The sequence below is a fragment of the Muscardinus avellanarius genome (genome assembly GCF_963383645.1).
Source record: "Muscardinus avellanarius genome assembly, chromosome: 7".
Taxonomy (NCBI): Eukaryota; Metazoa; Chordata; class Mammalia; order Rodentia; family Gliridae; genus Muscardinus; species Muscardinus avellanarius.
Window position 1 is genome coordinate 103,953,640 of NC_137793.1, and position 25,779 is coordinate 103,979,418.

Genomic DNA, 25,779 nt, shown 5'->3' on the forward strand with positions numbered 1-25,779 from the left:
AACAGAAATTAAAAGTTTTAAGGGATTTAGAAACTTGTACCAAAATTCGATATGATCAGTCAGAAAACATGATTTTTTTTTTTTGGTGGTGGTACTGGAGTTGAACTCAGAGACATTCTACCTCTGAGCTACATCCCCAGGGATGTAGCTTTTGAAACAGGGTCTGCCTAGGTTGCTGAGAGTCTACTTGCTGAGGCTGTCTGCGAACCTGCCACATCCTCTTGTCTCCGCCTCCCGGCTACTGGGCTCGCTGGCGGGCACCGCCACACCCAGCTCGAATTTAAACTCTTTCTTGGGGAAGGTCCCAGTGGCAGAGCTGCAGTGACCGGGAGCATCCTGGAGTAAGTGCTCACAGTCACGATCTGGAGCCAGAGCATGAATCAACACCGTCTTCATCAAGAGCATCTTTGTAGGAGGCAAAAGCCAACTGAAGTTAAAAATGCAATTAGTGACAGAGTTAAAACTATGAGTTGACCAACCACGAGAGCGTTCCCTCTGGGGCTCTTCTTTGATGTGGTCCTAAACAGCTGGTACTTGATATTGAGACATATTGATTACCTAGGAGGAAGACCTCGGAGAAAGCCTGCACGACTTAACTCTTAACAGTGTCTGCTGGGTAAGAAACCAGTTTGGGTTCATATTTTTAGAGCTATGCATTGGACAGCCAGCTTTCCTTAAACACCCAAAATCCTCAAGGTGTTAATAGTCTTAATATTTCCGCAAAGATAAGACTCTCAGAACAGTTCCTACAGTTTGCTAGGTCATGTTCTGCAATTTTTGTTCTACTTTTGGTACTGGGGATTGAACCCAGGGGTGTTCTACCTTTGAGTTATACTCCTAATCCTTTTTATTTTTATATTTTGGAATAAAGCCTTGCTCAGTTGCTGAGAGTCTTGGCAAATTGCTGAGGCTGGCCTCAAACCTGTGATCCTCCTGTCTCGGCTTCCCAAGTACCAGGATTATAAGTGTGCACCATCAGGCCTAGCTTCATGTTTCATAATTAAATAACCATGATTAATGAAGCAGGTAGTTATTTTCACATGGCACACCTGCAAGAAAGTGATTACCAAATATATGATGAAAATGACAGAATGTTTAAAACTTTTATTCTCTATCAAAAGAAAGACCATGCAGAGGAAGTTCATGAACCAGAATCCATTTCTTTCACTGAAATATGACTTAAATTTAAAACAGCTCGACAGGACAAATGGTTGTAAATGGTCACTAATAAAAGGACTGACAGTGAACTTTAAAAAGACCACATGGAAGCCGGGCGCATGCCTGTAATCCCGCGCTTGGGAGGCTGAGACAGGAGGATCGCACAGGTTCGAAGCCAGCCTCAGCTACTGAGTGAGGCTCTCAGCAACTTAGTGAGACCCGATTCCAAATAAAATATTTTAAAAATAGGTCTGGGAGTATAGCCTGGAGGTAAAAAGCTCCTGGGTTCCACCCTCAGTACCACCAAAAGTAAAAATAAAAATAAAAATAAAAATACTACCTACATCGAGCCAGGTGTGGTGGCACACGCTCATAATCCCCTCACTTGGGAGGCGGAGACAGGAGGATCGCGCAGGTTCGAAGCCAGCCGTGCTGACTTAAGAGACCCTGTTTCCAAATAAAAATATATATTAAAAAATAGGTCTGGGAGTGTAGCCCGGAAGTAGAAGGGTTTCCAGGAACCCCAGTACCAAAAAAATAAGTAAATAAAAATACCACATCGTAGCAGGACAGGGAAGACGTGAGAAGGGAAACCGACCGCGCGATGCGTGTTCTTAGTGAATGTATCGCTGTGAACCGCCCTGCGGCGCACAGTCACGGTGCACCGGGAGACAAGCCCGGCGCCGCACGTGGCTTGCTTCATTTTAAACAAGCGGTAAAAAGAATATCTTTAGGTGCTAGGGACTGCACCCAGGCATTTTACCTCTGAGCTGCACTCCAGTCCTATGTTTTTGTTTTTGTTTTGTTTGGAAACAGGGTCTTGCTAAGTTGCTATGAGTCCCAATAAGTTGCTGAGGTTATCAAACCTGTAATCCCCCTGTCTCATCCTCCCAAGTACTGAGATTGCAGGCATGAGCCACTCTGCCCGGCTTAAATTGCTTTCGGATCTTCTTATATTCCCACACTTCTTCAGACGGGTTTTGCTTTTAGGGTGTGGGTGTGTGTGTGTGTGTGTGTGTGTGTGTGCCGGGGATTGAACCCAGGGCGTTCTACCTCTGAGCACTACACCCTCCAGGCCTGCTTTATATTCTGAAACAGGCTCTTGCCAGGTCGCTGAGGTTCGTCTCAAACCCTCAGTCCTCCTGCCTCAGAGACCGTTTTGCTCTATTATGATGCTATTCAAACATAAAAACAGGTGGGCTATGTATTATATTTACACAGTGATAGACATATAGACCAGCAGAGTAGAACAGAGAGTCAAAAAATAAACTTAGGCATATGTGGTCAAACAAGCGTGCCCAAACTACACAATGCAGAAAGGTTAATTTCTTCAACAAATGGTGCTGGGAAAACTAGGTATCTACACGCAAATGAGTAAAAGTGGACCCCTGTCTTGCACCACACAAAAACATCACCTTAAAATAGAGTAAAGATGCAGACGTTTAAAGTTGATATTAAGATTCCTAAAAGAAGCAGGTGTGGAAGCCTTATCACGTGAGTCTTGGCAACGATTTAATGGATGACTCCAAAGCAGAGACAGACAAGTGGTGCGTTTGTATTTATTGAAAACAAGGTTTAAATTGTATATCTCTGCTTATATCCGTTAAGTGAATTCTAGAAAAAATGGGCTTATGCTTGGAATGTCTCTTAGCTCTTTATTTTATAAAGTGATTTTTCCTGAGCTTCTACAGATATTCGGTACGGGAGTTTAAAACTCAAACTGGTCCTCGTCTGATGACTTTGGAGCGCCTCCACAGAAGTACAGACGGGGCCTCCGCCCTGCACTTCTCCTCGAGCCTGAGGGGCACCTTTAATTCTAAACACATGGCTGTGTCTCTAGGATGGGCGGGGTCAACAAGGAGAAAGGCAATACAACTTCTCACACAGACTCCTGGCCCATCTTCTTAACCTGCCACGTTTCGTCTTCTTTCCGATGCATTAAGATGTATATTGTCTGTATGAAAGTGGTTGCGATTATAATGAAAATGACTGATAAAGGCCAAACTCTCCTAAAATTATCTACGTTCTTCTGGGACAAAGTCTACGGGGCAGCAAAGGAAGGAAGGGCCAATAAAAGGTCTGCGCTTAGGACTGTGCTGCCGCCCTGTGGCCGTTCTGTTTATGACCCCAAACTAAAGGATCCACCCACTGCTTTTAATTAATGTGTTTATTGTCTCTTTCCTCTCAACTCCGAGGCTTTTCCCTTCTGTCTTTCCCATTTAATTACCCGGTGAGCTCCGTGAATCTGTGGCCTGTGCCTTTCTTTATTTCATGCTCGCTTTTTTTAATTCAATTCCTATTTTCAGGTTACTGGTACAGAATTGGGGCATTATTGTTCAAAACGTCGACCAAACTGCAACAAAAGCAGTTTGTAACTAGTTAGGCAATTAAGTAAGCACTGTGGCATGTTCACACAAAAGTTTAAATTCCAGCAACAGAATATAAATTATCTTATTCCTGTGACTTCATATTTAGTACCTCGCAGGCAAGCCATCCCGGACACAGCCCCGCTGGGCTGAGGACTATAGATCAGTCACTTATGCAACATCCCACTGAGTGATCGTCTTTAAAATGTCGATGATCTTAGGAGAGTGCGGCCTTCGTAAATCCTTTTCATCAGAACTATACAATGCTTTCACATGAAGAGCACAAGCCTCAAGACACAGCAGATTAACAAGCAGGAGAAAGGAATCTGTGTCAGAAGTTACACGTGCTTCCGGCCTTTCTCTCTCTGTAGGTGTCCACTTGGCAGGAAGAACTGGGAAGGAAACCAGGGGCCTGGACCAACTTTCACTGCTATATGAAGAAACTCAGTTTTAAAAGTCATTCTATGGCCGGGCGTGGTGGCGCACGCTTGTCATCCCCGCGCTGGGGAGGCGGAGACAGGAGGATCGCGCAGGTTCGAAGCCAGCCTCAGCAACTTAGTGAGACCCTGTATAAAAATAAAGAATAAAAAGCCAGGCGTGGTGGCGCACGCTTGTAATCCCTACGCTTGGGAAGCTGAGACAGAAGGATCGCACAGGTTGGAAGCCAGCCTCAGCTACTTAGTGAGGCTCTCAGCAACTTAGTGAGACCCTGTTTCCAAATAAAATATAAAATAGGTCTGGGAGTATAGCCCGGAGGTAGAAGGCCTCTGGGTTCCATCCCCAGTACCACCAAAAATAAAAATAAAAAGTATTCAGCCGGGCGTGGTGGCGCACGCTTGTAATCCCCGCGCTTGGGAGGCAGAGACAGGAGGATCACGCTGGTTCGGAGCTAGCCTCGCTGGCTTAAGAGACCCTGTTTCTAAATAAAAAAAAAAAATATATATATATATATATATATATAATAGGTCTGGGAGTGTAGCCCGGGGGTAGAAGGACTTCCAGGAACCCCAGTAACACCAAAAAAAAAAAAAAGACTAAAAAATAGGACTGGGGGTGTAGCTCAGAGGTACAATGCCCCTGGGTTTCATCCCCAATACCAAAAAATAAGAGTAAAATTCTTAAAAAAAAATTCTGTCATTTGCAGAAATATGGATAGAACTGGAGAATATTATGTTAAGTGAAATAAGTCAAGCACAGAAAGACAAAAATTATATTTTCCCACATGTAGAAGCTTAAAAGGTTGATCTTAACAGAAGTAGAAAATCACTGTGGTACAGGCGTGTGGCCCATGCTTGTAATCTCAGTACTTGGGAGGATGAGACAGGAGGATCGTAGGTTCATAGCCAGCCTCAGCTACCTCGTGAGGCCCTCCATAACTTAGTGAGACCCTGTTTCAAAATAAAGAATAAAAACTAGGGCTGGGGGTATAGCTCAGAGGCAAAATGTGCCTGGGTTCCCTCCCCAGTAATGGGGGAGTAACAGTGCTTACCAGAGTCTGGAAACATGGTGGGGAGGCAGGACAGTAGGAGGGTACAGAGCCATGAGGTGCAGCTGGGTTTGGGGGCTCTGACTGGCAATAATTAATTGCATATTTCAAAATACTAGCTGAGGGAGTTTTGAATGTTACCTGCCCAAAGAAATTATAACTAAAGTGATGGCTAGCCAGGCGTGGTGGCACATGTTTGTAATCCCAGTACTTGGGAGGCTGAGACAGGAAGATCACAGGTTCATGGCCAGCCTCAGCAACTTAGTGAGGCTCTCTGCAACTTAGTGAGACCCTGTTTTAAATAAGGAATAAAAATAGGGTTGTGGGGTATAGCTCAAAGGTAGAATGCCCCTGGGTTCAATCTCCAACACCATAAATGAATAAATAAGTAAATAAATACTTAAAGGGACAGTAAAGTGATGGCTTCTCAATTACCCCAAGCTGATCATTATCCAGTGTGTATTGCATAAAAATTTAATGAAGGTATACCCTAAATATTTACACTTTTATGGGACAATTAAATTTTTAACATTTTTTAATGTTGACTACGTGAGTTGCCTATCCCTAAAATGTAGTCCATTAATATAATAAGAGTAGCCAGGCGTGGTGGTGCATGCTTGTAATCCCAGCATTTGGGAGACTGAGACAGGAGGATCGCAGTTCACACTAGGACAGTCTCAGCTCAGAGGTAGAAAAACCCTGGGTTCCATCCCCACTATAGCAAAAAAAAAAAAAAAAAAAAGACTGGAGGAGGACGAGGGTCTCGTCCATCAGCCCCAGAGAAAGGGCCACAGCTGACCAGGAGCAAAGCTGGACTCCAGGGGCAGGAGCCACGTAGGGGCCAACAGCAAGTGTCCCAGGGGACAAGTGCTAAGAGGTAGTCACTTAGGCTTGCACGGAATTCAGAGCTCCTCTTCCGGGGACTGTGAGCATCTTAGTTCAAAGTGTCCTGGTCTTCCTTTCCAGAAGTCAAGCAGGCTCCCTCTCCCAGGGCCTTGGCACTGCACAGGCAACCTCCAACTCTTGTCCACACACCAGCCAGGCACCTAGTCTAGGCCAGGAGGAAGGTGCTCGGGAGACAGACTTGGTTCAGACCACCACAGGGAGAAAAACCCAACACATTCACTCCAACTGTCAGCTGTCACCCTGTCATCCAGACTGGAATACGTAGCCGTGTATATTTTCATCTTTGGAACAGGTGGTTGGCTATGCAAATAAGGCAGTAAGTGTCAGCGCCGTACCCTAGCAGAGCTACGTAGCCAGCGTTGCCATGGCACCGATTCAACAGTGTTCTCAGCGGCAGCCACACCTCAGCGACGGCTTTCTGACTCGGGACGCGGAGTTCCAATAAACTAGGAGACACAGGCTGCAGAAGAGTCCTGCACCCGCAGAGGAGGTGACTCTGTGCCATACCCTTGCCCTCCAGAGCCACTCACAGAAGAAAGAAAGAAGGGAGCAGCATCTCCTCTACCACCTGGAATGTGACCCAAAACCTGGAGACAAAATGATGGTAATTATAACCGCTAACATTTGTTTTTAGCTGCTAACAGATTGCGCACAGATTGTGCAGGGCAAACTTCAATCTCCAATTACTCCAGTGCAAATTGGGCCTTCACGGCACTCACTAACTCCTGGCTGGTTGAAACGGGGGCAGAGTGTCCTCACGATATAAGTAAGTAAGTAAGAAGTAAGGAGGGGTGGTCCTCCCGAGGCCCGGGTCCAGGGCCACTCGCAGCTGAACTGCGAGAAGGAGCCCTCAGCGGGCTGGCTCGCTGTGGCCTCAGCTTTCACCGCCAGTAGATCTGTCTAGAGAGCGCAGCATGCACTTCCCGAGCACAGAGCAGAAGGAAAGGGCCTGGGCAGTAGCTGCTAGGGAAACAAGCCTTAGCCCAGCAGGCCCCTGAACCAGCCAAGGAGGCCCTGGGCTTCAGAGCACATCCCCACCCAGTTAGCGGAGAATGAAGCAGACACTGAGAGTTAACGCCACAAGACGGTCTGTGATCCGTGATAAACTCATCCTTGGCACGTTAAACCACCAATCTGTAAGAGCCCAAAGGGGCAGGAGTTCTTTCCTGCTTCCTCCTCAGAAAAGGATGACTAAAGATCGAGCCCAGAAAAAGAAAAGACCTCAGCAACAGGGAACCACAGAGATTGACACCAAAAAGCCATAAACAAGGAGGAGATTCCAGGGCTTCCCTGCGTTTTATATCAAAACCACTGGTCACCAAGATCTCCTTCAAAACAGCACCAACGTACCTCATGCCTAAAATAGACAGGACGGAGCCAGGCATGGTGACACACACCTATAATATCAGTACTTGGGAGGCTGAGACAGGAGGATCACAGGCTTGAGGACAGCCTCCGAAAGTACTAGCAAGGCACTATCGCAAAATAAAAATAAAAACTAGGGCTGAGGGTGTACATTGGAGGTGGGATGCCTCTGATTTCAATCCCTAGTATCAACATAAAATAAAATAAAATAAAATAGACATGAGGGAGCTTACCAAGGGGTCAGAAAAGCAATCGGGAGTTTCTATCTTACTGCGTTTATCTTAAAAGATACACCACCACCAGGCATGGTAACCTGCAGCTGTAACCCCAGTACTCAGGAAGCTGAGACAGGAGGATTGTCATGTGTCTGAGGCCAGCCTCATTAACTTAACAACTTAGGAAGGCTATTTAAATAAAAAAAAAAAAAAACAACTTTTTGCTCCAAAAGTGTAATTTTGAGACCACTGTATACAGTTGAATCTATACATATACCAGCTTAAAATATAATATTAAAAGCAGAAAAATCTTTCTTGGCACTGTTTTTGTTTTATTTGTGGTACTGGGGATTGAACCCAGGGGCATTCTACCTCTGAGCTATACCCCGAGCCCTATTTTTTATTATTTATTTGGAAACAGGTCTCACTAAATTGCAGAGGGCCTCACTAAGTAGCTGAGGCTGGCCAAAAACCTGCAATCCTCCTGTCTCAGTCTCCCAAGTACTGAGATTACAAGCGTGTGCCCACCACGCCTGGCTCCTTGGTACTGTTTTTATAGTATTTTAAATCGGTTTGTGAATTTTTATAGGTGGGCTAATTTTTTTCTTTCTAGTTTTGCTGTCGTTTTGTTTGTGGTACTGGGAACTGAACCCACAAACATTCTACCTCCAAGGTGACTACACCCCCAGACCTATTTTTAATTCTCTGCTTTGAAACAGGGTCTCACTGGGTTGCTGAGAGCCTTGCTAAGCTGCTGAGACTGGTCTTGAACCTGGCATCCTTCTGTCTCAGCCTCCCAAGTACTAGGCTTACAGGCATGTGCCACCTCATCTGACTTGGGGTGAAAGTTTACCCGGAGGAGTGTTAGAAACAGATTTTAGGGGAGTATTAAATAAACATTCATGAACTCAAACGTAACTTGGCAAAGCACTTACTTTTGCACATAAGAGCGTATGCACACCATAAAATCGGGCCAGCACACCGTGTGCGCCGGGGCAGTCCGGGCTCCTTTCAATCTCCTAATTCCTAGCCCACTGCATCACCCCCCAGTGGCTGGGGCGCGACCTCACAACCTGATCTGGCTGGCTCGTCTCCCACTGGGCAAATTTTTTCTTTAGAACAAAGAAATAGAAAGCCTGTAGTTCCAATAGAGGAGCCTACAGACACATGTGCCAGAAAGTTACAAAATGGATTCCTAAGCTACTGTTACAAAATGGATACTGGTCAGTTTTTATATGACCTTATAGCGTCCACAGAAGAGATCATTGTGTTGCCGGTCTAAGTGGCACTGTGTGCCCTTTTTCCTTTATTCAACTAAAATTTGTTGAATAGGGAAATTAAAACTAATAGACAGGGCTGGGATGTAGCTCAGTGGCAAAGTCCTTGCCTGGCAAGTGCACCACCCTGGGTTCGATCCCCAGCCCAAAAAGACAAAAAATAAATAAATAAATAAATAAATAAATAAATAAATAAGGCCCCCTTTAAAACTTTAAAGCTTGGTGCAGCTTTAACAATTCTTTATTTCAAGATCAGTAGAAAATAGAAATGGAAGAAAAGAAAAGCAGCGTGCCCAGGGAACGCAGTAGAGTCCAAAATGAGACTCTCCCCCTCTCTGTCTCTGGCCTTTAAGTAGATTGTGTATTGGTAGGTTCTTATCAGTGTTACCAAGGCAATGGGCTAGTGATTTATTTCTTAGGCGGTGGTGCCTCTTGGTCTCCGGACAGTGCGCTTGCTGAGTGCAGGGGTCAGTAATCTACCTAGTTCCCACCTCTATCGTATTGGGCTGTATTGGTTACTCGTCAACTGTTTACCTTTCCTATACCCAGGCCGGCCACACAGAAGAGGTAGGCAGAGGCACTGCTCGCCTCTACTGTTTTCAGGGCTACAGGCTTCCATTGCCTCTAGGGCTGCTAAGGCTAAAGGCCTTAATCTCCTTTACATTCTTGCTATAGGTTAACCATTAAAGCAAAGGGCAGAGAGGGGGGAGCGCTGCGGTGTACACAGCCGGCCCTCCCTGCCTGAGCGCCTGCGCTGCACCCAACTCTACGGCTTTGTACATTTTCAAAATGAACACCAGAGCAATTTTCCAATACTGGCATAATTTCTCTTTCTTACAGTAGTAGCCTGGATGCCAGGTGTGACACCCAGAGGATATTCAAGAGTGAGGACTTAGGCGAGGCTTTGTTGTGTCTTTGTTTTTGTTTTTTGGGACTCCAGATTGAACTCAGGGACATCCGACCTCTGGGCTACATTCCAGGCCCCTTTTGTGTTATATTTTGAAATAGGTTCTCAGTAAGTGACCAAAGTCTGGTATCGAACTTGCGCTCCTCCTGTCTCAGCCTCCCAAGTGCTGGGATCACCGGAGTGGGCCGCCACTCCCACCCCACTCAGCACATTCTGATAATCAGAGAGATCCAATCTGACGAGTAGTCCTGAGAGGAGGAGACCAGGAAAACACAGTGCTCAGCCTCAAACAGGAAACAGAGTCAGGTTCCAAGAGCTCTGTCCACCGTCAAGAGTCAAGTCCAGTACCTGGAGGCAAAGCTCCAAGAACAAGAAGCCTCTAGTGCAGGAATTCGGTTGAATCCGGAAAATATGGTACCAATGAAGAAGTTTGTAAAGCAGTGTCCAAGCCAGGAATGATGGCGCACGCCGTAAGCCCAGGACTTGGGAGGCTGAGACAGAGGATCCAGGTTCGAGAAAAGCCTCAGTAAGTAGTGAGACTCTCGGCAACCTAGCGAGCCCCTGCTTCAAAATTCAAAAAACAAAATAGAGCTGGAGGTATAGCTCAGAGGTAGAATGGCCCCGGTGGGTTCAATCCACAGTACCACACACACACAAAGCGAACATCCAATCCTGTGGATTAAGCTGGTGTGGCAAAGAAAAGAACCAATGTTCACTTCTTAAATTGGTGAATGGGCTAATAAACATTACTGCGAGAGATTCTAAGATTAGTGTACCTTCCTCAGAAGTAATTTAACAAAGTTTTACCTATTGCTGTGACTTATAATCTACTCTAAAGAAAGAAATCAGAGATATAACTTATTTATAAAATGTTCATCCAAGTGTCACTTATAATAAAGGAGACAGAAAACTAAATGTTATATGATAAAATACCAATTAGCCGTGAATGTTGTGTTTTAGAAAAATGTTCAGTAATGTGTGACAATGCCGGGACCCAATACTAAGTGAAAAAGCAGGGCACCCTTCAAATAAGGTTATGTCCATACAAGAATGTTTCAGTATGTATCAATAACTTTTAAAGGGGTCTCTAAAAGAAACACACAATACTTATATAACTGACTTCATTTTCAAAACTATATTCTAATACCCTAGGTAGCTGCCTGGGAACAATGACTGAAGGAACGTTTTGAAAGGAGAAATCATTACTCAAAGGTCTTAACATCTGGTGTTTAACATGCCAGAAACTACTAATTTGAAATACCCTAAGCAACCTATATTCACTTTCCATAATAGTAATTTTTTAAGCATCCTTTTTCAAATATCCTCTAACAAGACCCATTTTCAAGGTGAGTCTTATTGAGAGAAAAAAGACTGTCTCTCAAATGTCAGTGAATGACTGTCCAGACCCAAAGAATACACATTAACAGACCCCACAATCCAGTTCTCAAAAGGATACTACTCCAACGTATTGCCCAGTTTTAAGCAATACCCAATTTTCTTTCTTTTTTTTTTTTTTTTTTTTTTTTTTTTGCAGTACTAGGGATGGAACCCAGGGGCATTCTACCTCTGAGTGACACCCCCAGCCCTAATTTTTATTCTTTATTTTGAAGCAGGGTCTCACTAAGTTGCAGAGGGCCTCACTAAGTAGCTGAGGCTGTCCGCGAACTGCGATCCTCCGGTCTCCACCTTCCAAATGCTGGGATTGCAAGCGTGCGCCACCACGTCTGGCTAGTAATAGCCAACTTTAAGTGCAAGAGCACTTGAAGGCTCTACACAGTATATTAGACATTATCACATTCAGAGACAAGACAAAGGAAGAAATTATGAACAAAGTAGAAAACTCCCGCCTATTTCTTTGGACTTTCGTAGTCAGAAATCTTTCAGATAGCAGGGAATTTGTACTACGTGTAAACACATAGTAAAGTACTTTATACTTCTTCTATTATTCGGTCTCTAAGACAACCTGACGAGGGAGGTACTATTATCACCTTCACTTAGTAGATAATGACGCTGCGGGTCCTGATGTTAAATAACTTAACCCAAAGCCACCAAACTGGTAAAAGGCTGAGCCCTGGTTGGAAACAAGGCCATCTGTCTCTAGACCTTGCACGGCTGGCCCATTTGCTGTACTGAGTTGGAATCTATGAAATGGGTGAAGTCCTATTCTGTGTGTCTCTGTTGTCTTTTCCCCAATAAAGAAACTAAATCCTGATCATTGAATTCTATTTATATATGTTACTATCATGTGTGTGTGTGTGTGTGTGTGTGTGTGTGTGTGTGTGTGTGTATGCACAAGCGCACATGCAGGAACATTCTACCTTGGAGCTACACCTCTAGTCCTATTTTTTATTCTTTATTTGGAGACAGGGTCTCACTAAGTTGCAGAGGGCCTCACTAAGTAGCTGAGGCTGGTCAAAAACCTGCAGTCCTCCTGTCTCAGCCTCCCAAGTACTGGGATTACAAGTGTGCACCACCACATCGGCTGTTACTATTTTTTTTTTCTTTTCTTTTTTTCTTTTTCTTTTGCGGTACTAGGGATGGAACCAGGGGCATTCGACCTCTGAGCTACACCCCCTGCCCTATTTTTTATTCTTTATTTTGAAACAGGGTCTCACTAAGTTGCGGAGGGCCTCACTAAGTAGCTGAGGCTGTCCGCGAACCGTGATCTTCCTGTCTCAGCCTCCCAAATGCTGGGATGACAAGTGTGCGCCCCCACGCCTGGCTTTGCTACCTCCTTTAAAAAATGTATGCCATAGCCGGACATGATGGTGCCTGCCTTTAACCCCAGTCCTTGGGAGGCTGAGAGAGGAAGAGTACAGATTCTGGGGCAGCCTCAGCAAGCAGTGAGACTCTAATCAACCTAGAGAGGTCCCTAATTTGGCTACTATGAATTGTGCTGCTTTAAACATGAGTCTGCGTGTACTGCTATAGCATTCCAACTCTGGTTCTTTTGGAAAGATACCCAGGAGTGGTATGGGGGTCCATTCCCAGTCTTCCGAGGAACCTCCACATTGCTCCCAAAGTGGTAATATTAACTCACGAACCCTCCCACAGTGCACGAGTTCCTATTTTCCCACATCCTCGCTGGCATTTATTATTGTTTGGATTCTTGAATATCTGCAATGGTTTTATACATAGTTTCTCTTCCTTGTTTAGGTTTGCAGCTAGAAGACAATAAATACCAGCAATGGAGCCCTTATACGAGGAGTACCTCGCGCACGGCGGAACAATAGTCAAGCCTTATTACTGGCTGCGCTTCTCGCTAGACTGCGCCAACTGTCCTTACCACATCCGGACAGGTGAGGGAGCCAGAGTTCCCTACGCACAATTTCATCAGATTTTTGGATTCCCTTATGGGCCTACAGCATATCCTCAAACCAGACACCTCACGTTTTATGAACTCAAAACCTCCTCTGGTAGCCTGGTGCAGAAGGGCCACGCTAGCAGTTGCACTGGGAGTCACAGCCACCCAGAATCCATGCTGTTCGAGACAAATGGTTACCTCGACTCCGCCATGTACAGCAATGGCGGCATCGCGCACGTCATCCTGTATTCCAGCTACTCCCCTTGCAATGAAGCTAGCCACTGCTGCATCAGCAAGATGTACAACTTCCTGACCATGTATCCGGACATCACTCTTAGTATTTACTTTTCTCAGCTCTATCATACTGACAGTGAATTTCCAGCCTCGGCGTGGAACCGCGAGGCTCTCCGGAGCCTGGCCAGCTTATGGCCCCAGGTCACTCTGAGTCCAATAAGTGGCGGGATGTGGCATTCTCTTCTTGACAACTTTGTTAGTGGTGTCTCAGGACCGGCAGTTTTCCAGCCCATTTTCATGGGGAGAGCACTGGCTGACAGACGCAACGCATATGAAATCAACACCATCACAGGAGTGAAACCCTACTTCACTGACATTCTTTCCCAGGCAAAAGAGAATCAGAACATGAAGGCTCATGTGGCTTTCGAGAGCTACCCCTTAAACAATGTCTTTGCTGGACAACCTCTACAAGGGACAAGTCGACAGCCGCAAGCCAACTTGACTCCAGACCTAAGAAATCCTATTGTTTTTGTGCTGGTGCCCTATAGAGACCTGCCACCAATCTGTGTGGGTCAAACCCCACAGAGACCCAGGGATGTGGTAAGGCACTTAGATACGGCCTCGAGTGTCATTCTGGGAAAACAGAGACCTCAGAAAGGTCAATGGGTCTAACGACGGCTAACAAGTGGCAAAGAGGCAGACCAAAGAAGAACAAGAAGAAAAGAAAGGGAAGGAATAAAATGAACATTTTATGAATGCATGAATCGAACAATTGCCAGGGACTTATTAGGTAGGCAACAAAAATCTGGAAATTTCTTTCTCAGATCTGACCAGGACAGAGATAAACTGATGCCCCAAGCGCAAACTCTGAATTATTTACCATATCAACTCTTACAAATCTACACTATTTCTAACACAGTCCAAAATGTCGCCGTAAGCAACCTGACCTCCCTCCTTTATTCTGAACATGACAGTAGGAAAATGGAGCCATTAGGACCTTGCTGATATTTTGGTGCAGAAAAGGAATGTTATTGATCTGCACACACCACCTACCTTAAAAAAAAAAAGCCCATGAGCTAAATAACTTCCTAAATTAGTTTCCGTTTAAAAATTTACCATAAAATTGGAGAACAGCCCAAAGTGACTGACATTAAGTGCTGTCTTCAAGTGCAAACCGGTGATTTTCCATTCATTGCTAATTGCAGACAGAAGATTTTAGACAGGCCATTTTTTCTATAGTGATTCAAAATAGTGTTGGGGGGGGGAGCTCTTCTGCTAATTGATTACATAGAGCTACAGAAATTGACATTTGGAATCTAGCCACCTGCTCAGTTTGATCCTTCCCAGCTCAGAGTTCTCCCTCCAGAGCAGACGCCAGAGCGAGACAACGCCAGAGGATCACAAAGGCTCGCCTCTCAGGTGCCGTCTAAAACCCAAGCCACTCTCGCCGGTCCCGGCTCCTGTGGCCGAGTGTCATCAGCGGGACTGTTAAGTTCCTGTACAACAAGCACCGTCTCTCTCCTCTCTTGACATCTTTCCCTTAGGATCTAACACAATCCAGGCAAAATGTGGGCAGCAAGGCTGAACCCACAGCTTAGGAAATTCACCGCTCGCCATTCCTTCTCTGCTCCAGCCAAGCGCCTGGTTCTAAGCAGCGTCTTTCTCTTGATAACTCCCATTTCCCGTCTTCTGATGCAGCTCCGATGCATAATGTCTATGTATTACTTTCCCTTTTTTGGACTCTTTTCGCCAGTGCATATTTGTATCTTCTCTTAAAATCTTGTTCAAAACATACTTCTTTTAGGGAGTATTCCTTGACTAACCCTCTGAGCAACTTGAATTAAATCACTGGTGTATGTTTGATTCACATTTGCTGCCTCACTTCCCTCTTGGGAATACAGAAAGATGCATCACAAGAAAATGCGCATCCATCTGTGACCTGCCTCTTCATCTTTCTTAATGCTAAGCTAATACGATTGCATTATATCAAAACACATAATATTCCACGAAGGAGGAGGAGCAGGAGGAAAAAGAGAAGAGAAATTTAAAAAAAGAAAAAATGTTTTAGGAATAGAAATTAGTATTGTGATTAAAATAAACATGAATAAAATTGTTAAAAAATAAATTCTATAACAGTATTCTGTATTATTATAGAATTGTTGGAATGTAATTTTATCACAGACATATAATTATTAAAGAAATACTTTGAGATTTATTATTAGATCATAAAATTATATGCCCACGATTTGGAATATTATATTTAAAAAATCCCAACATGACAAATTTGGCATGTCTGATCATTATAAAAATAGATCCAGGGGTTAGAGTTATAGCAAATTCAATAACATATGCAAGGCTCCGGACTCAACCCCAGAACCACAGGGGGGGGGGGGGGAGACCCAATTTGTTTTTATGAACTCTAGCTCCAAAGCGATCACATACATACAATATCAGTCAAGCTATAAAGTATCCATGCTCTGAAATGTATGGTGAACCTACATTTCAAATGTGACCTTGGAGATCAATGATAGATAATCAAAGGATGAATGCTGCCAGCACTATAGGAAAGAAAAGTGCCTTTGGCAGCTCAATTTTTGTACTGGCTAAGACTGGGAGCAGGGAAAAGAATGTTACCTACAAATCACAAGTTCAAATCATTATAGTAAAGCCCAGACAAGAGACTGTTTGTTAAGAAAGGATATAAACGTATGGTCCAAAGCAAGTCATCTGTCTGCTCATCCGTAAAACTAGAAATATATAAGAGCTCATCTTTAAGGTTCCTTTCTGCTCTAAATACACACAGAGCAAAGCATTCCATAGAGGGACACCCATGCAGTAATCAGGTCTCCCATGCCAACTGCGCAATGGATGCTTGGTCCTGTGAGGCTGGCCCAGGGCTTGGGTGGAGGAAAGGTGGGGATGCTCCACCCCCTTCAGCCAACTGGCAACGGTGATGTTGAAGAAAATCAGCGCTGCCACAGATGGCAATCCCAAATAAAGAAGGGAGAAGCCAAGGAATTAAAGCAGCTAGTGACACAAACATGGAGAAGAGTCCCAAGAAACTAAGGAAGGTGAAGAGAGGGAGGACCACCTCGGTGAGTCTACTATGGTTCTGGCCTTGGCTCTGTTTGGGAGGCTCAGCCACAAAAGTAGTCGGTACCAGTGGAAAGGATTAAGTACTCAGGGACGGACTCAGATTAACAAGCTCCCACGAGTGACCTGCAAAGGCAGAATGCTCATTTCTGGATTCCCAGTGAGACTCAGAGCTGGAGACACAAGCACATATTCAAGTCGTCCAGCCCGTGAGCCTCTCCATGCACACCAGCTCTCAGAAGCCAGACTCGGAAGGTAACCCTGTGGGCTAAAAGAGCTCCCTGTGCGACTCAAATGTTCAGTGCCATCAGATTCTGCACTTGTAGTAGAGATATCGGCCATTTGAAAAGAAAGAGCGGGACAGGTACAAAGACATCTGTCCCCTGAACGGTATTTGGGTGGCTCCAGGCCAGAGAGACAATACAAATCTCTATAACCAACTCCCCTGTGCTAGCACTGTTTTTATATGTTTTGCCAAGTTACCATCTAATCCTACTGACCTGTATTTAAACTGTTTTTAAACAGTATTTAAACTGTATTTAAACTGTTGTTACATATCTTTTTTGATTCGTGGTACATGCAATCCAAAATGTTTAATTGACAGAATACAGTCCTAGTCATCTCATTTCTAAGGGCTTTCAAGCTATATGGTAATTTATACTAATTTAAAATATTATTACTATTGTGCATGGTGGTGCATGCCTGTAATTCCAGTTCTTGGGAGGCTGAGACAGGAGGATTGCAAGTTTGAGGACGGCCTCAGCAAAAAGTGAGAATCTCATCGACCTAGCGAGACCATTTCAATATTAAAATTAAAAATAGGGCTAAGAGTATAGCTCAAAGGTAGAATGACCCAGGTTCAATCTCTAGTACCACACACAAATTAAAAAATATTATTACTATTTAATATTTAGGGAGAGCTATATGTCAGGTATTGTTGTTTTGTGGTGGTGAGGACTGAATCGAAGGGTATTCTACCTCTGAGCTACACTCCCAACCCTCTTGTGTTTTTTATTTGGAAACGGTCTCACTAAGTTGCAGAAGCTGACCACGAACCTGCAAACCTCCTCTTTTAGCCTCCCAAGTCCTGGGATTTCAGGCGTGTGCAATACACCCAGTTTACGTCAGGTACTTTTAAGCACCTACATATATTTATTCATTTAGTCTTCCCAATATCCAATGAGACCAGCCTCAGCAACTTACAAGACCCTGTTTGTTTGTTTGTTTGTTTGTTTGTTTGCTTGTTTGTTTGAAGGCTGGTGGTATAGCCCAGCGGTAGAATGCCTCTGGGTTCAAAATCCCCAGTACCAAAAATAAAAAAAAATTACAATACTTTTTTTAGGCTCAAAATTTACATTCTATTTTAAGTTATTGTGTGAATGTATGTAGAGCATTGATTCTTATCTTCTTATTTTAGAAAGAAATAAGTATTATACTTGAGAATAATGAAAAAGACTTACTGGAAGTATAGAGTGGTGATCTCAGGCACAAGCTTCAGGATCTGACAGAACCAGCTCCCATGCTAGGCGGCCACTCGGACACTGAGTGGCCAAGTTACATAATCTCTCGAGCCTTAGCTGACTCATCCATAAAATGGGAACACTGATTTCTAGCCCCTAGATAGACTCTGAGGATTAAATAATGTAAGTAAAGGGCTTATTTGCCAAGTGTCTGACACATAATAAACAACAACTGGTTGCGCGCGCGTGCGTGTGTGTGTGTGTGTGTGTGTGTGTGTGTGTGTGGTACTGGGGGTGGAACTCAGGGTCTTTTCAACCTCTAGGCTATACTCCCAGACCTATTTTATACTTTATTTGGAAACAGTATTCACTAAGTTGCTGAGAGCCTCACTAAGTAGCTGAGGCTGGCTTCGAACTTGTGTGATCCTCCTGTCTCAGCCTCCCAAGTACTGGGATTACAAGCGTGCACCCCCACACCAGGCCTCAAGTGGTTGCTTTTTAAAAGAAAATATTAACAGGATAAAGGTAATGGGAAATGCTGCAGATGACAGGATCTTTCAACATTTATCAAGACTATGAGTCTGAGATGGATTACTTTTCAAGTTTTCTATAAGAAGTAGAGATATATTACTTGAATTCATAATAATCAGGTTTGAGGGGGAAAGATAATTTTAATATCTTGCTTAAACTGCTAATAGTAGCAATGAGAAAAACAAAATATCCCTAGTCATGGAAGACATTGAAGTAATTAATAAGATATTTTGAGAAATTTCTTGCCAACAAATCAACAATCTGGGTGAAATGTATGATTTTCTAGGCACATATAAATTCTAAAATTCATCAAGAAGATAAAATCAAGCAAATCAATAACCTTAGAAGACAGAGAAAGACCTACCTCCAAAATTATCAAGCCCAGATAATTTTTCAGGCACATTCTACAACTTTCAAAGAATAAAGAGCATGAATTTCGATCATTCAAACTATTCCAGAGTTGCCGGGCATGGCAGAGCAACGCTTGTAAACCCTGCGCTTGGGAGGCTGACAGGAGGATCGCGCAGGTTCAAAGCCAGCCTCAGCTACTTAGTGAGGCTCTCAGCAACTTAGTGAGACCCTGTTTCCAAATAAAATATAAAATAGGTCTGGGAGGATAGCCCGGAGGTAGAAAAGCCCCTGGTTCTACCCCCAGTACCACCAAAAAAAAAAAAAAAATCATTCCAGAGTATAGGAAAAAAGGGTAGAAGTCTTCTAAATTCTTCTCCAAGTCTAGCCTAACCCGAATATCAAAACTGAATAAAAAAAGCACAAAGAACAGTGAATCAATATTACTTAAAAATACAGATGTGCAGTGGGGTATGTGGTGCACACTTGTAATCCCAGTACATGTGAGGCTGAGACAGGAGGATTACAAATTTGTGGCCAGCCTCAGCTCCTTAGTGAGGTCTCCAAAACTTAGTGAGACTCTGTTTAAAAATAAAGAATAAAATAGGAGCTTGGTGTGGTAGCAAACGCTTGTAATCCCAGTACTTGAGAGACTGAGACAGAGGATTACAGGTTCGAGGATAGCCTCAGCTACTTAGTGAGGCCTCCATTACTTAGTGAGACCCTGTTTCAAAATAAAGAATGAGCCAGACATGGTGGTGCACACTTGTAATCCCAGCATTTGAGAGGCTGAGATGGAGGATTGGGTTCACAGACAGCCTCAGCTACTTAGTGAGGTCCTTTGCAACTCAGTAAGACCTTATTTCAAAATAAAGAGTAAAAAATAGGGCTGGGGATGTAGCTTGGAGGTCGAATACCCCTGGGTTCCATCCCCAGTGCTGCAAAAGAAGGAAGGAAGGGAGGAAAGAATAGAATAAAGGTAGGTAGGTAGAGCTGGGGATGTAGCTCAGAGGTAGAATGTCCCTGAGTTCAACCTTAGTACCGTTAAATAATAATAACAACAAGGTTGGGGGTGTAGCTCAGAGGTGGAATCACACACACACACACACACACACACACACACACACACCTTAAACCATCCAACAATATAAATGAATTAAGTACAGCAAGTTATTAAAATAGTACCATTTTAACTGGGCATGGTGATGCATGCCTCTAATCCCAGTACTTGGGAGGCTGAGACAGGAGGATCTAGGATAAGGCCAGCCTCAGTAACTCAGCCAGACTTCTCAACAGCATAGTGAGGCCCCATTTCAAAATAAAAAATAAAATAGGACTGGGGATATAGCTCAAAGGTATAGCATCCCTGGGTTCAATCCTTAGTATCCTCCCAAAAAATAACAGGGAATTTTTAACATGGAATCTTAAAAATGTGAGAACGCTCCAGTACAGAAAAATATAAATACATTTATATATTTATATTCATAAATTAAAAGATAAAAAATTAATTTCTTGCGGTCCCAGGGATTGAAGCCAGGGGGCATTCTACCTCCAAGCTACACCCCAAGCCCGATATTTTTTCACTAAGTAGCTGAGTACATCCTCCTGTCTCAGCCTGCCAAGTACTGGGATTTAGAAGCATGTGTCACCACACCTGGCCAAAAATTATTTTTAATCATTTGGTTAAAAAATCAGATAATTTGAGCTGGGCATGGTGGTGCACGCTTGTAATCCCAGTACTTGGGAGGCTGAGAAAGGAGGACCGTGCAAGTTCAAAGCCAGCCTCAGCTACTTAGACTCAACAACTTAGTGAGACCCTATTTCCAAATAAAATATAAAATAGGTCCGGGAGTATAACCTTGGGGTAGAGAGACCCTGGGTTCCATCCCCAGTACCATAAAAAAAATCAAAAAATCAGATAATTTAAATAGTTATTTCTAAAGATAAGACTAAACAGGAAATATAACACCAACGGATAAAATACCAGATAGTTCCTTAAAGCAGGGAAGCCTACCAATTTTTCAATACTCTTCAAAATTCTAGCTAATGTAATAAGATAAGAAAAAATTAAAGTGATATATTGTAAAAGAAGATATGTTATCTTTCTAATATTATGATTGTATATTTTGACAAAAGATGCCAAATTAAAGCTGTCAGCATCAAGAAATCTCAGTGATGGGAAGAAATACAGTGTAAGTATTTTTCTGTGTGTGGTGCTGGGGTTCCTGGAAACCCTTCTACCTCCGGGCTATATTCCCAGACCTATTTTTTATATTTGTATTTGGAAACAGGGTCTCTTAAGCAAGAGAGGCTGGTTTCGAACCTGTGCGATCCTCCTGTCTCCGCCTCCCAAACGCGGGGATTACAAGCGTGCCCACCACGCCTGGTGTAAGTATGTTTTAAAATCTATACTTTCCCTTTATACCATGATAATCAGCTAAAACATTAAGTGGAACAAGGGTCTCATTCACCACGGTGTTTAAAAAACAAGGTGTGGTCTTTCACTTGGAGCAACATTTTTTTTTCCTGAGGTAAGAATACAGATTAGAATTATATAAGTCTTTAAAGTGGAAAAAAAATGAAGTACAATACAAATAAAATACAAATAAAAGTCTCACAGCCAAATAGTTCACCCATTCTACTTCGGTGTATAATCATAAAACTATGTCAAGCTAGAACTAATCACAAAAAAAACTTGAAACTTTGAAGGCTGATGGTTTCCACAAAAGCACCAGTTGATTTGAGTATTAGTAGAACATTAAGCCAGTGCATAGTATATACATAACATACTAAAAATATTTTATACTGTAGTAATTATGTTGCTAGTGAACCACTGTATTAAACCATCATCCACAGTACTTAAATTGACTCTATGGCATGATACAACTTACTATTTAACAAAATTCATTTCTATTTCAAATAATAAAAACATCGTAGTACTGTGCTGCAGAATTCTATGCCTTGGGTTTTGTTTTTTTTTGTTGTTGTTTTTGTTTTTGGGTTTGTTTTTTTTTTTTTTTTTTTTTTTTTTTTGGTGGTACTGTACTGGGGTTCCTGGAAGCCCTTCTACCTCCGGGCTACACTCCCAGACCTATTTTTACATTTTTTAATTTGGAAACAGGGTCTCCTAAGCCAGTGCCCGCGGCTGGCTTCGAACCTGCGCAATCCTCCTGTCTCTGCCTCCCAAGCGCGGGGATGACAAGCGTGCGCCACCACGCCTGGCCTGGGTTGGTTTTTTAAGTGTTCACTGGCAAGTTTGGGGAAAAGAAGCACATAGAAGGTAAAGAGTACTTAGTTTAAAAAATCTGAAAAGAATCACCTATTATGGGATAGCTCTGAATTAAAGTCACTTCTAACTAGAAAGACCCCCGGCTCTTTGTATCATTGCAGAAATAAGGAGGGACACACGTGGTGTTAACCTTGAGAAAATTCAGATTCGGTCTAGTTTTTTGGGTTTTTTTTTTTTTTACACTCCCATGGGCTACACTCCCAGACCTATTTTATTCTTTTTTATGTGGAAACAGGGTCTCTTAAGCCAGCGCAGCTGGCTTCCAACCTGCTCGATTCGATCCTCCTGTCTCTGCCTCCCAAGGCGGGGATTACAAGCATGCACCACCACGCCCGGCTCGGTCTAGTTTTAATATCGAACCAAACCAGGTTATTTGCACATAAATAATATATCTTAAAACCCTATGGACAGCCGGGCGTGGTGGCGAATGCTTATAATCCCAGTGCTTGGGCGGCTGAGACAGGAGGATCACACAGGTTCGAAGCCATCCTCAGCTACTTAGGCTCTCAGCAACTTAGTGAGATCATATTTCAAAATGAAATATAAAATAGGTCTGGGAGTATAGACAGGAGGTACAAAGCCTCTGGCCTCTGGGTTCTACCCCAGTACCAAAAAAAAAAAAAAAAAAAAAAGCCATGGAGCCAGGTGTGGTTGTGCACGCTTGTAATCCCAGTACTTGGGAGGCTGAGAAAGAGGATTGCACAGGTTCAAATTCAGCCTCAGCTAGTGAGACTCTCAGTAACTTAGTGAGACCCTGTTTCCAAATAAAAAAGAAAATAGGTCTGGGAAGGTAGACCAAAGGTAGAAAGCCCCTGGGTTCCACCCCAGCACCAAAAAAAAAAAAAAAAAAAAAACTATGGATACTTTCTATCAGGGAAAAGCACTCACTTGAAAGATTAAAATAAAGAAAATAATTGCAAACATTAAAAATGGTAGCGCATGTTTGTAATTCCAGCATTTGGGAGGCTGAGACAGGAGGATCGCAGTTCTTGGACAGCCTCAGCTACTCACTGAGGCCCCTTGCAACTCAGTGAGACCCTGTTTCAAAATAAAGAATAAAAAATAGGGCTGGGGTGTAGCTTGGGTGTGAATGCCTGTGGTTTCCATCCCCAGTTCCGCAAAAAAATAAAAATAAAAAGATTTTGCAAGGAAGTAGAATAATGTGTACCTTCTAATTAAAAGGTGATTAGGGAAGATTTCCTCACCCGAAAAAAAACAAATTTCTTTAAAGCTTTTTGAAGACCTAGCAGCTCATGAGGGTAGGGAGGTAATCAATGCTTGTGCTAAAAATGCTTAATCCTTGGCTATTGCTCCAAAATTCACTTGTCAGATCATTAGTTCACTGGGTGAAAATGTACTGATAGCTACATACTGGGCACTTTGCTCTTTGGGAGGCAAAATAAAAAAAATATTGTCACATTCAACACAGAGAACAAAATTCTGAGCAATCAAGACAATTACACTCTTGAAGCAGCTGCTTTTCTTTAATTCCTCTCACTAGTTCATTAAGTTGCTTCTACCCCAGGAGTCTTTCTCAGTTCTAAAATAAGAGAACAAAAAAATGTAACAATATAAGACAATACGAAAGAATAGCAATGTAAGAGAAGGGATGTATTAGCTCTCAGTTCTTGTTTCCATTTACGCTCTACAGTGCATCCAATGCTCAATTTTCTCTTCACAGAAATCTTGATTTAAAAGAACAAAAAGTGCAATCAGCTTCAGCACTAAAAGAGTATGCCACAGAGCTTTTACTAAAGTTAGCAAGAGAGAAACAGAAAGATGTTGAAACAAATCTTTCTCCTAAGTTACATAATGCATGCACCATGATAAAGAACTCATACTTTGGCATATGACTTTTCAAAATAAAAATCACCAACAGGTAGAAATTTTTCCTTTGCTGTTTAAGAATGCCTTAGGAGAGGTTTTTTTTTTTAACCAATAGCTTAGCTTATAATGTGAATATTAGCATTATATCAGGAAATGTCATTTCTAGCACTAAAATATCTTCTAGAAGGGTGGTTTTCTTAAGTGGGAGGAATGCCACACTGCTTCTTCCCAAGAAAAAAGGAATGCATTTCATTCCTGGGTGATATATATATATACATACATACATACATACATAGACACACATATATGTACACGTTGTATATGTGCATACATTCAACAAAGGTTGATTTTGAGTTCTCCCTCTTTTCACTGATTTACTATTCTTGGTGTGACTTTCAAAGTGTACTGCCTTTTACGTTTTATTCGCTCATCAATCATATATTGAGGACTTTCTGCATGCCTGGCTTGCTGTCAAATGGAAGGAAGATGCAAAAGAAAAATAAGACAGCCTCTGCCTTTGGAAGCTTGCCATCTCTTGCAGGGGCAAGATGAAACATGACATATCATTAGGTAATTTATGAAACTAGTGCCCAACCCAGTGGTACAGCTATCATGCATCTTGCGCTTCTGTAGAATTTTAGAGCCTTGGAACACGTTTGTGTATTTAATCCTGAGAAGAATCTTGTGAAGGACACGCTATTAGTCCCAATTTAGCAATAACCAAGCTGAGATTCAGCATTTTAGCAACGCACCTCAATCGCGCTGATTATGTACAGAACAATCAAGACCCAAGCGAGGGATCTGTGTTCTAAGCCCCGTGCTCTGTTCAACACCGGACAGGAAACCAAGGATGGGGGTGCTCAGCCGGACAACAGCCAGCCTTCTGCTAGAGGTGGAAATGAAAGAGACCCTCACCTGAGCAGTGTTCAGCCAAGTGGCCAAATTAATTTTATCCTGCAAATGCCTGTACTACTGCAAATGCTCTATAATACACAGAGCACAGTGACCATTTCGCTAGTCTTAGTACCTTTACCTCCTCAGGAAGAGCTCTGCCCTCAGGAATGGGGATGTGGAATATGGTAAAAAGCTGGCTCAATGGGCTCATCTAAATCTTAAATCATAAACATCAATCTCAAAAGTCTAGTTTCCTTTTCAGTCCTTACACACTGGGTTTCCCTTCAACACTGGAAAGCATAATTCGCCCACCTTTTTTTTTTTTTAGCATTCTGGCTTCAAAGATGTTAAGGATACCCCAAGTTCTACAAGTCCGTGTCAGTTTTACCACCCGTCCCCCAACTCCTGCCCAGGCACCCCCTCCTCCCGATGGATACAATACCGAGTTCAGATACCTCAAGTCCCGTCGCGATGCTGTCACACAGCACTGAGAAATTAGATTTGACCTTTCGACTCCGTCCTTGAGGACCTCCGGCTGGCCACGCAGCGTAGCTCCAGCCCCAGGAGAGGGGCTCCGGGATGGAGAACGCAGCCCCGGGCAGCTCGCGGTCCGAAACGACGTCTCCGACCACTAGAAGGATGCTGGGCGCCAGGTCGTGCATCACTCCGCCCCATACTGCTGCCAACTGCAGGACACGCGGTCCTGCAGCCAGTCCATCCTACCCCAGAGGCCAGTCCGGACCGGCCAGACCTTACACTGGACCCCGATGACAGACGGTCTGCCGCGGCCGCAACAAGCGCCAAGGCCACCCGCCCCCAGCGCCCATCGCCGAAAGCCTCAGACCCCCCTTCAGGCTGGACCGCAGAAAAGCGTTTCTATGGGAACCCCGGGGATCACGTGAGGCACGCGGGCAACCAATCGCCGCTCAGCTGTCGCGCGGCCTCGCTCCGGGCCTTCCCGGCCGCCCCCGCCTCCCGGGCCAGGCTCCGCCCCTTTCCTGCAGCGGGTCTGCGCCTGCGTACTGCGCAGCGCGCGCGCCCGCCCTGGTGCGCGCTCCCGGGGCGGAGCGGAGCGCGAGCCTGAGGGAGCGGCCAGCGCGCAGGCGCAGACCCGCCCGG

The 25,779-nt window shown here is 43.7% G+C and overlaps 1 protein-coding gene across 1 annotated transcript; it reads left to right on the forward strand.

The window, feature by feature from the left end:
* Positions 1-12,867: 12,867 nt before the first annotated feature.
* Positions 12,868-25,744, forward strand: APOBEC4 (apolipoprotein B mRNA editing enzyme catalytic polypeptide like 4; the record flags this gene model as incomplete). The annotated part of the gene is made up of 2 exons (XM_080698753.1): positions 12,868-13,876; positions 25,353-25,744. 2 exons carry the CDS (start codon positions 12,868-12,870, stop codon positions 25,742-25,744), a joined length of 1,401 nt encoding a protein of 466 aa, XP_080554879.1.
* Positions 25,745-25,779: the final 35 nt, after the last annotated feature.